Source organism: Bufo gargarizans, chromosome 6, assembly GCF_014858855.1.
Source record: "Bufo gargarizans isolate SCDJY-AF-19 chromosome 6, ASM1485885v1, whole genome shotgun sequence".
NCBI lineage: Eukaryota > Metazoa > Chordata > Amphibia > Anura > Bufonidae > Bufo > Bufo gargarizans.
This window is the reverse complement of record NC_058085.1, coordinates 252146223-252159274: the sequence shown is the minus strand read 5'-3', so window position 1 is coordinate 252159274 and position 13052 is coordinate 252146223. Positions and strand designations below refer to the sequence as shown.

The window sequence follows — 13052 nt, the reverse complement described above, 5'->3', positions numbered from 1 at the left end:
ATAGGCACACCATAGGGCTCCAAAGGGAAGGAGAGCTATTAGGCTTTTGAACTGCCGATTTTGCTTTTGGGACACCATGTCACAAACACCCTGAGGTACCAGTAGTGGTAACCCCCAAAAAGTGACCCCATTCTGAAAACTACATCTCTCAAGGAATTTATCTAGAGGTGTAGTGATTATTTTGACCCCACAGGTGTGTTCCAGAAATTAATGTGCAGCTGATAGTAGAAAATTAATATTGCACTTTTTCCATAGCTATGCCATTTCAGTACCCGATATGTTGTGCCCAGTTTGTGCCACTGTGAAAAGTCAGCAATGTAATTATTATGCTGTCTTTCCTGAGTTTAGAAACCCCCTACATGTGGCCCTAATCTGTTGCCTGGAACTATGTCAAAGCTCAGGTGTGAAAGAACACCATGCAAATTTGAAACCTAATTTTGTCATTTACACAGCACTGGCTGACAATTGCAGAGTCTCTGAGGTGAAATCAAAAAAGAGCCCCCCAAGAAGTGACTCCATTTTGAAAATACACCCCCTCAAGGAATTTATCTAGGGGTGTAGTGATCGTTTTGACCTCACAGGTGTGTTCCAGAAATTAATGTGCAGCTAATGCTGAAAAATGAATATTGCAGTTTTTCCACAGATATGCTATTTAATTACCCAATATGTTGTGCCCAGTTTCTGCATCGTGCACATTTGAGCCCTAATTTGGTCATTTACACATCACTGGATTACAATTGCAGACAATATGAGATGAAATAAATAAAAAAATCCCCAGGCAGTGACTCCATTTTGAAAACTGCACCCTCAAAGAATTCCTCTAGAGCAGAGATGGCCAACCAGCGGCTCCAGCTGTTGTAAAACTACAATTCCCACCATGCCCTGCTTTAGGCGGATAGCTGTAGGCAGTCTGGGCATGCTGGGAGTTGTAGTTTTGCAACAGCTGGAGAGCTTTTAGTTTGTGAAGTCATACCCCTTATGATATGCATCTAGAGGTATAGTGAGAATTTATAGTGAGGTGACTGAAGGAAACCTGGAAATCCTGCACTGGGAGGAGGGGGAATGCTAGGTCCTACTATCAACCTACCCACAATTCTATAAAATATAAAATAAACCTTTTTTTTTTTTTTGGGCCAATATTTATCAAAAGCCTTAGCAAAAAAAAAAAAAACATTTGAAGGCAAAAAACAGTCTTTAATGCGCAGGCCAGGTGTCATATTTCACATAGGTATTTTTTTGTTTGGCTAGTTGTAGGGATTTCTGTGTGGAAATGCTGACCAGGAATTATCCTGCTGAGATTACTGCCAGATGCAGATGTATTGCTCTCCCCATCCTTTTCAGGGTTTTTATCTATTTCTGAAATTGCAGGAAAGTATTGCTACTGCTAACATATCTGTACAGTACAAGGCAATTTGGGTCAGATGAACAGCCAGCTTCTTATACCATAATTTTGTGCCTTGCACTGTATTGTTTGATGACCTGATCTGAAAGGTCCACTCCACCCAAGAATTTGTTATATTCCTATATGCATACAGGTTTGGTGCCTTTAGTGGTGGACCTGTGGTCAAGATTGTGGTCAAGATTAGGACGCTTCTTATCCTTATATATCGCACGAGCAGCAAAGTTTGCTGCAGATGGCCTTGCTCTTTCCCACTCTGATTGTTTGTTTGTCCCTGCAGAATTGTGGGGAGGCCCCTCTGATTATTACAAATCGTGCCACAGGCTACTGTGGCTTTAGACGAAAGGACTTTAAGCAAAGGGACACTATAAGGGTCTAGTCACACGTCCGCAAGTGTTTTGCGGTCCGCAAATTGCAGATCCGCAAAACATGGAAACCTGCCATGTGCGTTCCGCATTTTGCGGACCGCACATGGCTGGCACTATAATGGAAATGCCTTTTCTTGTCCGTGTCTGCGGACAAGAATAGGACATGTTCTATTTTTTTGCAGGGCCACGGAACGGAAGTGCAGATGCGGACAGCACATTTTTTGCGGCCACATTGAAAATGAATAGGTCCACACCCGTTCAGACTCATTTTGCGGACGCGTGAATGGACCCTTAAGAAGTTGTGTATAAATGATACTCTTTGCCCAATAGAAGATGTATAACATCCGAAACAATCTTCCTACTAACGCCTAGGAATGAGGGTGTCTTCGTGTTCAGTTTTGGTGTCTTTTCCCCTCATATATTTGGAAATGGTAGGTATGCCCGGTGGCACTCTCACAGAGTTTAGAGTTTATTACCATACCGGGCCCTCTTATTTGGGGAATACCTCCAAATCCAGTGTTCAACGCTGTGATCGGCTAGTCTGTTGCTGACTGGCCATCACAGCAATCGCTGGCATGGGACCGATGTGATTTGCTTTTGCGCCAGTTTGATAGGCCCAGCAACAGTCGGACAGTTGTGATCTCCTCACAGTCACCACTGATGACATGGTGAAAATTTTAAGATGGGACATAATTGTAAGACAGATTGCACAAAGCTGCATGCAATCTGAATGTACAGTTATACCCATATACGGGAAGGGGTTAATGGAGAGTAGTTATAGGGTCATCTAGATAACACTCATTGTCTGGTCTGATTATCACTTCAGTCACTGTGTGTGTTTCCTACAGATGGATCCAGTAAGGGAAGTCCAACAGAGACATGTCCCAGTCCCCTGTATTCCCAGGATTGTTCGGAGGAAAATTATAATGTCCAATGGGATCATCAGGTAAATGTCTCTGAGGCCTAAGGTTGAGTAGACCTTTTTGGACATTTAGTCATAGGTGTGGTCTTGGAAAAAAAAATACACACACACACCTCTTAACATTGAAATAGCAACACCAAGTAGGAAAAGTCATGGAATTATGGAAATCCTCAATTATGTCCCAGATGTGCTGGATGGGAGAGAAGTTCATGTTAGCACTTTTAAGCCACACAGACTGCTCACAGTAGCATGAGCAACATGCAGCCTGATGTTGTCCTGTTGAAAAACGGCTCCTGTGAGACTGGTTCTACAACCAGATCAATGTAACGCTGAGCTGTTAGCCTAACCTCTCTAGTCTTCATGTCAGGTACACTATCATCCATTATGCCACCCCACACTTCATAATCCTGTGAGTAGGACTGGTGTGACATTACCATGTGAAGGCCTCTTCATGGTGTTGCCCACATAGTCTCCAGACCGATATCCAGCTATCAGTGCATCTTAGACAAAGGCAGGATTTACTGCTGAAGAGGATAGACCTCCATTCCAATTTTCTTTGCCATCTTGCTGTGCCCCATGATAGTTTTTACTTTTTTTTTTGAGTGGTGAAGTAAGGTCAATAGTTCACCTGTAGCTGGACGTCTGGTTTCTAGCCTTGCTCTGTGTAAACACATTCTCATGGTTTCTGTAGACCCGGTTTGCTTGTGATGTGACTTCCAGTTTCACCTCCAGTACAGAATGGATCACTATGTGCCATTCTCCTAATCAAATGATCCATCCTTGCAGAGGTCTGCCTCTGTGCACCTTTTGCTGTCATTCTGGTTTCAAGTGGCGATGACTAGCATGTCAACGAACAGGACGCATCACACAATCATCCCACATGACTTGATCCAATTTTTGAGGTTTCACATGACTAAGAAACATTTTGCTTTTAATCTGGCTTTTATGTCCCTCCCACATGCCACAGATTGGAGCTAGGTGCTTGAAAATGTTATCATCTGCATATTGTAGCAACACCTGCTACTTCCTTGATTTGAATAACCTTATGGGTTGTCCTTGTTCTATATAAATAATCTGTTTAATTTCTCAAACTGTCTTGTAAAATATACATATGTTAAATCAGGGTGAAGATCTTACTCGTGTTAAACTGGAAGTTAAATCAGAAGAAGAAGAGCTATATGTGAGTGGTGATCAACAGTGTCACGAGGAAGACATTCCTGTAGATATTGTCAAAGGTGGGTAATGAGCATGTGAATTGAGTGTTTTCTTAGATAGAAACTCTATGTAATACTCGCATATCATATTAAAGAACTGCATAATGATATAAAGTATATACAGTATATTGATCAGCCATAGCATTACAATCTGCGGCGAGCTATCAGGACGTGGACTCAACAAGACCTCGGAAGATGTCCTGTTGTATCTGGCATTAGGTGTTAGTAGCAGATCCTTTCAGCCCAGTTGTGAAGTGGGACCTACTTGTTTTTCTAGTACAGGTACATTCCACAGATTCTCAGTAGCACTGAGAGCTGGGGAACATGGAGAGTCATTTTTGCAGTATGTTATGGAGGGGTGTACTTGGTTTGAAAACAACATTTAGGTAACCATCTATATTTCCCAGCAGAACATTCTACAGAACATCACATTGCCTCGGCCAGTTTGCCTTCCTCCCGTAATGCCTCCAGGTCCATGATGGACATGCAACTGACTGTAAAAGCAATTGTTTTCCGTCATAGCACTCACCTTTAAAAAAAATTGTAACAGTAGCTGTTCTGTGGCTTTACTCCCCATGTGCAGAAGTGAGCCTTGGTTGCCCATGACTTTGTCTGTGGTTCATTGGTTGTCCGTCCTTGGACCACTTTTGGTAGGTACTAGCCATTTCAGGCTGACAACACCCCACAAAACCTGCCACTGCATAGACCCAGTCGTATAGCCATTACAGTTTGTCTCCTTTCCAAGTCTCTGAGATCTTTACTCCATCCCATTTGAATGTTACAGCTGATTGATTTTCTTTAATACTCTGTATAAGGTATACATATCATCAGGTATGCTAGGCATGATGGGCCCACATGGAGACGGTGAAACAACAGGTTTTTACTCTGCAGGCAGGATTCACAGAACCACCACCATTTAAGATATTACCTTTTACTGGATACTTCCCCAAAAAAATTACTGAGCACTGCCACAACATTTGAGTGCCGTACATCTTACATTGATACACAGTTAAATGGTCCCAGGTATGCCAGAGCCACACCAAATGGCACTGGGGTCACAACAGTGTCGGGATGTCCAGTATATACTCGCTGGTCCCTTAGAGATCTATCAGCAGAGATCTGCACCAGACAAGCAATCAACCAAACATTCCCTGGAGCCTAAGGGTATATCTACACAACAATTTCTTTCTGATGCAGATTTTGGTGCGTTTTCGGTCTTTATGAGAGGTGGAAAATTTGCATCAAATATGCTGGATTGCTTTTTAGGCCTCATTCACACATACATGGATCTATACGAGTGTATTACTGTACAGTGGCGGCGGCATAAAGCGCACAGTGTCATAACAACCAATGACGCCGTGTGCTCATGCACTCAGCAGGAGGACGGGTTTTCACGGACCGTGGTCCGTGAAATTCCACGTATGTGTGAATGAGGCCTTAGTGTGGATTTTTGGACTTTGCATGCAGAAACATAAAATTTGCAAAGTGCATGTCAAATATAATAAATTTAACACACCCCAAAAGGGGGTGGAAGCTTCTTCTCCAGCAGACGTTTGAGGTCACTGCAGCATGGGAAGGAGAGAGGCAGCAGCATGGCAACCAGGAGGCCTTACCGAAGGATGGACATGGATGTCGGCACCCTGATCTCTTTGGTATGTGTCATAGAAAGTTTAGGAATTTTTTTTACTACTGGCAGGAAGATGTTATCTCCACCTAATCAAAGTGAATACACATGTTGGAAAAAAAAAAATAAAAAAATGCTCTGCTAGATGCATACATTTCTCATCCGTATCATTGGGGGACACAGTCTTGACCTTGGGTATAGCTATTGCCACCAGGAGGCGACACTAAGCAAAAAAAGTGTTAGCTTCTCCTCAGCTATATCCCTCCTGCAGACACTGAGCTAAACAGTTTTTAGCTTAGTGTCCATAAGAGGCAGACTTCCTGCTTTGCTGAATTTTTTTCTTTTCTTTCTTTAACATTTTTCTCTTTTTCTTTCCTTTAGCTGGCCTGAGGGCAGTCTCCAAGCTGCCTGCATTCCCACCCAGGAGAAGGGTCTCCAGAAGGCAAGGAGGACCAGAGGTTCCTGTAAAAACCTCTGTCTCCCACCAGCTTTCGGGTCACCAGGTCCTGTCTTTGCCAAAGTCCCATCTGTTACCGGTGTAGCTACCCCTACCAAGGGGTAACACACCGAAGCTGGTGACCCGGCTGGAGCTAGGGGGGCAGAAGACTTTAGATAGGTGAGTATTCTCTCAGTCCCCAAGCCCCCATTCCTCCTCCCTCCCCCTCCTCAGGTTTTTTCATGTGAATATCCCCCATGGAGGCCTACTTACCTCCACCCGAGGCCTCAGTTTCGGCAGGTGTCCCTTCCCCGGGGGAAGGGGGGGGGGGGGAGACTTCTGCTTATTCCCAGACTTTCTCTAATGGCTCAGTGTGTTCTTAGGTTGTTCTAGTGGATACTGTACATTCTGTAGCATTACCCTTCTTCCATAAAAGGCGGAGTAACTGAACTTACACTGGATGCTGTACTGCCTGTAGCATTACCTTCTTCCATAGGCGGAGTAATTGCACTTGCACTGGATACTGGGCAGCTTATAGCATTACTCTCCTTCCAGAGGCGGAGTAATTGCACTTACACTCGATGCTGTACTGCCTTTACTATTACCTCCTGCCATAAGGCGGAGTAATTGCTTTTGCACTGGATACCGTGCACTTTATAGCATCACCCTCCTTCCATAGGTGGAGTAATTGCACTTACATTGGATGCTGTACTGCCTGTAGCATTACCTCCTTCCATAAGCTGTGTAATTGCACTTACAATGAATACTGTGCAGCCTGTAGCATTACCCTCCTTCCATAAAAGGCAGAGTAACTGCACTTACACTGGATGCTGTACTGCCTGTAGCATTACCGTTTTCCATAGGCAGAGTAATTGCACTTGCTCTGGATACTGGGCAGATTATAGCGTTACTCTCCTTCCATAGGTGGAGTAATTGCACTTACACTGGGTGCTGTACTGCCATTAGTATTACCTCCTTCCAGAGGCGGAGTAATCACTCTTACACTCTATGCCTGTAGCATTACCTCCTTCCATAAGGCGGAGTAATTGCTTTTGCAGTGGATACCGTGCAGCTTATAGCATCACTCTCCTTCCATAGGTGGAGTAATTGCACTTACATTAGATGCTGTACTGCCTGTTGCATTACACTCCTTTCATAGGCGTACAGTCGGTAGCGTTACACTTCCTTCTTAGGCGCAGTACTTGCACTTCCATTGGGTACTGTATAGTCTGTACCATTACCCTTCTTCCATAATAATTCCAGGGTAATAGCACTTCCATGGGGTACCGTACAGTTAGTGCCACTAACTCTGGACACTGTAAGCCGGTAGCATTACCCTCCTTTTTTAAAGGACAGAGTGTTTGCATATTTCTTAGGCACCTTCCGTGGGCTCCTGTACATCAGGTAGCATTGTTCTACTTCCATAGGCTGACTATTTACACCATGGGATACCAGAAGTCCTGTAGCACTACCCTACTTCCATGGCGGAGTAGTTGCACTATCACTGTATCCTATGCTTCTGCTAGCATTCCTCTCCTTCTGTAATAGGAGTATTTACACTTACTCCGTATACTGTACATTTTGTGGTGTTACCCTCTTTGTATAGAGTAGTTGCTCTACCACTGGTTCCTATACAGGCTATTGCATTACCCTCCTTCTTTGGGCGGGTAACGGCACTTCTGTTAGATACCATACGTCCTGTTGCATTACCCCCTCCGCAGGCGGAGTAATTGCACTAATACTGGTGGTCATCTGTCCTTTCGGTTTTTCCCCTTCTATAGGTGGATTAGTGGCACCACAATTGCATACTGTAGATCCAGTAGCATTACCCGCCTTCTTTTGGTGGAGTAGTTGCACAACCAGTAGGGCTTACACTACCCGTGGACCCGATACATTGTGTCGGGTTTCCCTCTTCAGTCAGTGGAGTGATGCTCTATAGCATTTTCCGTCTTTCTTAGGTGGGAAGGTAGCTGACAGACTCAACACGATCAACATCCATTCTCTCTCAGTAGGTGGAACAGATGCACTGCTTGTCAGTTTCCTTGCTCCTCAAGTGGAGGATGGCACTAGCACCATATTCTGGGTGTTTACTGCTGTTTGGCCTCATTCTCAGGGGGAGCCTTTCCTCTGGTTCAGGAAACCATAGTTGGGCTATGGCCTATGAGGCAGCTTTGCGCTGGCCATCGATTTTATGGCTACTCTTGTTCCGTGCCCCTACTGTGGGACTCCAGGGGGAGTATTTCTGTTGATCTGTTCATCGTCCCCCTTCTAGGGGTGGAACCTTCTGGGTAGTTGTAGCTGTGATTGTGCGTACGTTTCCTTATCATAGGTGGCTCTGTGCTCATGGTGGCTTCTGCCATCACCAGGTGTGTTAGATTCTCCAGGCCTTATATGTATGGTATTCCTGCGCTGGCTGACAGGTACTCTTATTCTCTATAGTGCTGTGATCTGCCCATACCATGAGAGGTTTCAGCTGGTGGGTTTGCTCACTTCTCGTGGGTATTAGTTCGGCTTTTGGTGCATGGTAAAACCTGCCGATTTCTAGGGTACGGGCTTTGAGCCTTTACAGGTAGTGCATTGCCTCTACCTTCTACTGCGGTGACAGCATCAGCATTGCCTCCGTGTGGTTTTGGGTATGCACTTATTCAGTTTGCATATGTGTATTGTTTGCATGGCTCCCCTCCCCGGGTAGAGCGGTCGTACTGTCCTTTTGTCACCCCTAGATGCTGGTTCCCTTCTGAACGGCATCAGCCTTTTCTACTTCTCCTCTTTCGCAGGGCAAAAAGTTGCCATCCGTAGGGTGTCGGATCTAGCGGGTCTTGCCTGTCGGTCGCCCTTTATCATCAGCGAGCATTTGGTTTTGATCTGCATCGATCTATTTCAGACGTCCTCTTTCCGACAGACGGATTTTCTATTCCAGAGGGACTGTGTCTAGGGCTGACTGTGTCCAAGGTTTCCATTTCCCGATGGATTTGTTGGCTATTATAGAAGTGTACCGCATCAGTGGATGGGCTCCACCCTTCCGTGTTACTGCTCATTTTGGTCAGGCAATGGTTGAGCAGTACATCCTGGGGCTTTGGCCCTTCAGGGGTGCAGGGAGGCTGCCTGGTCGTCTGGGCACACTTTTCAAAGTTTTACAGAGTGCACACCGTTGCATCTTCTGACACTCCACTGGGGCTAAGAGTTTTGCAGAAAGCGGTCCTCGGGTTGGCAGGATGGCTTCTTCGTTTATGACCCACCCCGGGGACTGCTCTGGAACGTCCCAAGGTCAAGACTGTGTCCCCCAATGATACAGATGAGAAAACTAGATTTTTGTACTTACCGTAAAATCTGTTTCTCTTCTGTTCATTGGGGGACACAGCTCCCACCCTGCTTGTACATTACTGGTTCTCCTAGATGGGTCCTTCTGGTTCTTCAGGATGACCCATCTCTGGTGTTCTTCCTTTTTTATTATTGGCTGTTGGCTTCTCCTGGCTGCACCTACTGCTTTTTTACAAACTGATTAGCTCAGTGTCTGCAGGAGGGATATAGCTGAGATGAGGAGGTAACATTTTATTATTTTTTTTGCTTAGTGTCGCCTCCTCGCAATAGCTATACCCAAGATCAAGACTGTGTCCCCCAATGAACAGAAGAGAAACAGATTTTACGGTAAGTACAAAAATCTAGTTTTCCTATATTGGTAGGACAGGCTTAGGCAGCACACTGCAAATTAGTGGGGTTCTCAAATTTGTACCAAAATGGGGAGCTGTACCCTAGGGTGCTACTTAAATGTTGACAGGTTTGTAGGTTGATGTTTTGGCAAAATGTGTGACAAAAAATACATTTTATAAAAAAAGATAATTTTTATTTTTTTTACACAGGTGCATGACCGTCCCGAGCTTTGGGACAAAAGCGCATCCGGGTATAGTGACCGGAACCGGCGTGACAGGGCCTGGTTGGAAATATGTGAGGCATTGTACCCGGACTGGAGCGAGTACACACAAGACCAGCAGGGGGTTATGGGTGAGTGTTATGGGGTCCAAAACATGTTTTCTTGTCAAATTCTTTTTATTAAAGTTTTTTAAAACAAATAAAACAAAACATGCTTTTCCATGATACAGAGAAAATAGCAAATATAGGAGTTCAGTTCTATTGCATTTCCACCTACAGGAATCAGAGCAGCATGGCAGGACCGTGAGGTTCAAAGAACATTGCTGTTTTGCACAGCTGAGAAGAGCAGTCAATTGTGTCCCATGTATACACAGGCCTATACTGTTTAGGGTCTGTGTTTGCATGGAATAGTTGTTGTTCCTCTAGTACCAGCAACTGAACCTCACTGTGACAAACTGCCAAACTAAATAAAATAAAAAAAATAAAACGTTTTTGAGATTATAGTTTTCATTCTAGAGGAATACGCACGGAAGAGATGGAAGAGTGTGCGGGACCGCCTCCTGAAAGAGGTGAAGAATGCAGAAAAAAATGGGTCCTCTCCCTCCAAGCGCAAGAAAATGCCTCACTACGAGGAACTGCTGTTTATCTTGCCCAGCAGGGGATCCCGGACGTAAGTATTGAATGCATAGGTTTTTATCTTCACAGCTTGGTATACTGTGTACTCAGATGATTATTTTTCAACAGACACCAAGGCAACTGTCAGGAGACTGAGAGCCCAGCTGAGTCCCCTACTGAACACGATGAGTACCAGCAGAGGGAGCCGGCTTCTTCCACTTCAACTGAGCCAACCCACAAAGTGGAGGTGATACAAGAAGACCTGTCTGTACATTCGTGGGTGGCCACTCCACCATCGCCAGATGTAGCAGCCACATCTGCACCAACAGCTGCTACAGTATCCAAATCTGTTGCTGCACCAGCAGCCACCCGCATCACGCGGCCTTCCCCATCTAGCCGCACATCTTTCAGCCGAGGCCGGAGTCGGAGGAGCCTCCGAACAATGGAGAGACAGTTAGAAGTGGAGAGTGAAGTCATGTCCCTTATCCGGAGAGTAGATGGCGATGACCGATTCGACTTCTTCGGATATGGATTGGCATCTCTCTGCCGCCAAATGCCAACTCATATCCAAGATAATTTCATGTCATTTGTACACGCTGCGGCAGCAGTCTTTGGCTCCGCCAACCCCCTGCCGGACCTTGGGGATCTCATCCAGACCCTCCGGTGGGCAACTGGATTGAGACAACAACCTCCTGTTTCCCTCCCCAGGCCCAGAGTCATGTCCACCTCTACACAGACAGACCCTGTTAACTTTTCTGCCTCTTCCCCGCCCACTACTGGTTCCCAGTTTTATAATTCTTTTTATCCTTATCCACCCGCTCCCTATAGCAACAGTGGGACCAACCAAAACCAGCAACAGCCTGCTGCCTCTTCTACCTCCACAGACTTTTCCCCACCCCATTATACCAATTTTGAATTTTAATTTTTTAATTTTTTTTATTTTAGTTTTAGGTCTTGTTGGAGGTGGATTCTAATGTTGTAAATAGTTACTCTTTTTGTACTGTACATAATTTTCATAGATTTATTGGGAGGGAGGGTTTGTTGGCTATTTAAGGGGAGGGGGGGGTGGGAACTGGAATAAATTATTATTATTTTTTTCCCCTTGATCTTCAAAATAATGGGGGAGGGGGGTTAGGTCGTATTTAGCATTTTTGCTATTTGGTAGCATTTATGTTAATGTCTGAGCATAAAAAAAAAAACCAATTTGCATAATAATGCAAAAATTGCGCATATAATTGCTAAGCTATTTCCACGTAAGCATATTACAGGTGCCATTTTGTTACTATACTATGGCTAAAGGTCCTTTTACACAGGCTGACAATCAGGCCAATTATCAGGGATAAGTGTTTGTACCCAATAATTGGCCTGTGTAAGCAGACGAGCGTGTGTCACCCTGCGAGTCTGCAGCGCGGCTCCCGGCCTGAACTTCCCGCCCTGCTGGGTCCCATAGCATTATGATGATTTATAGTGCTATGTAACCCTTACAGTTCTGGAATGTATTGGATAGCACTGACAGCATTATGTCAGTGTGATCTAATACATTCCAGACCTATAAGGGTTACATAGCATCATAAATCAATATAATGCTGTGTGACCCCGGCAGTGCTGAGCGTTCCGTCCGGGAGCTGCGCTGCGGAATTGCAGGGTGACACATGCTCGTCTGCAAGGGGTCTAAAGGTGCAGATGATCACCAAATTAATGACGAAATGCTTATCAGGTAAATGCAGTACTACTAGCACCAAAAATCATTGTTTCTGGACAGAAGATTGACTTCTGTAAAGGGGAGAAATTTATTAAAACTGGTGTAAAGGAAAACTGGTTTAGTTTCCCATAGCAACCAATTAGATTCCACCTTTCATTTTTCAAGGCTCTTCTGGAAAACAAAAGCTGGGATCTGGTTGCTATGGGCAACTAAACCAGTTTTCCTTTACACCAGTTTGATAAATCTCCCCCATTGATTTTCTATCGGGACAAGCAGCCATGGATTGGAGGTAATTGCTGCATGTAAATGCAGTCCTCATCTCTGCTGACAATCAGGCAATTGTCATTTCTAAAAATGCCTATATATCGGTCTGTGTATGTGCTGGTCAGACAAAAACGCAATCGCTTGTGAGAAAGAGCCCTTATTTTACAAAAAGCACTTCTTGACCTGCAAAAGGATAAAGTGAAATAAATGTAATAAATTAATACTTACCAAGGTGCACTTATGGTAAAATATTTATGAAATTATCAATTTTAACAGTATTTTTATACACACAAACTCACTAACTAAATAGACCATGGATGTCAAGCTCATGGCCCTCCAGCTGTTAAAACTACAACTCCCAGCATACACTGATAGCTGTAGAATGTCCAGGTATGATGGGAGTTGTAGTTTTGCAACAGCTGGAGGGCCACGAGTTTGACATCCCTGACACAGACACAAGGATGGGGCACCTATAGGAGCTTCTATGGCATCCCATTCTAAATCAATAGATATTAATATGTCCTTGCAGCCAAAACAGCTTCCACTCCTCTGGGAAGGCTTTCTGCAAGATTCTGGAGGGTGTCTGTTGCCTATTCATCCAGAAGGGAATTTATGAGTTCAAATACTGATATTGGATA

The 13052-nt window shown here is 44.6% G+C and overlaps 1 protein-coding gene across 3 annotated transcripts in view; it reads left to right on the top strand.

Moving 5' to 3' along the window:
- The window catches only part of LOC122940068, a 38153-nt gene extending 26651 nt beyond the window's left edge, over positions 1 to 11502 (top strand). For 2 of the 3 annotated variants that reach the window (XM_044296405.1, XM_044296404.1), the window contains exons 6-11: positions 2616 to 2713; positions 3813 to 3924; positions 5428 to 5555; positions 9824 to 9965; positions 10350 to 10503; positions 10578 to 11502. In XM_044296405.1, the coding sequence (XP_044152340.1) occupies positions 2616 to 2713; positions 3813 to 3924; positions 5428 to 5555; positions 9824 to 9965; positions 10350 to 10503; positions 10578 to 11370 (1427 nt within the window). In that variant the 3' untranslated portion in view covers positions 11371 to 11502. The remainder of the gene's footprint in view (positions 1 to 2615; positions 2714 to 3812; positions 3925 to 5427; positions 5556 to 9823; positions 9966 to 10349; positions 10504 to 10577) is intronic. The other variant, XM_044296406.1, reaches the window with a different exon arrangement.
- Positions 11503 to 13052: the final 1550 nt, after the last annotated feature.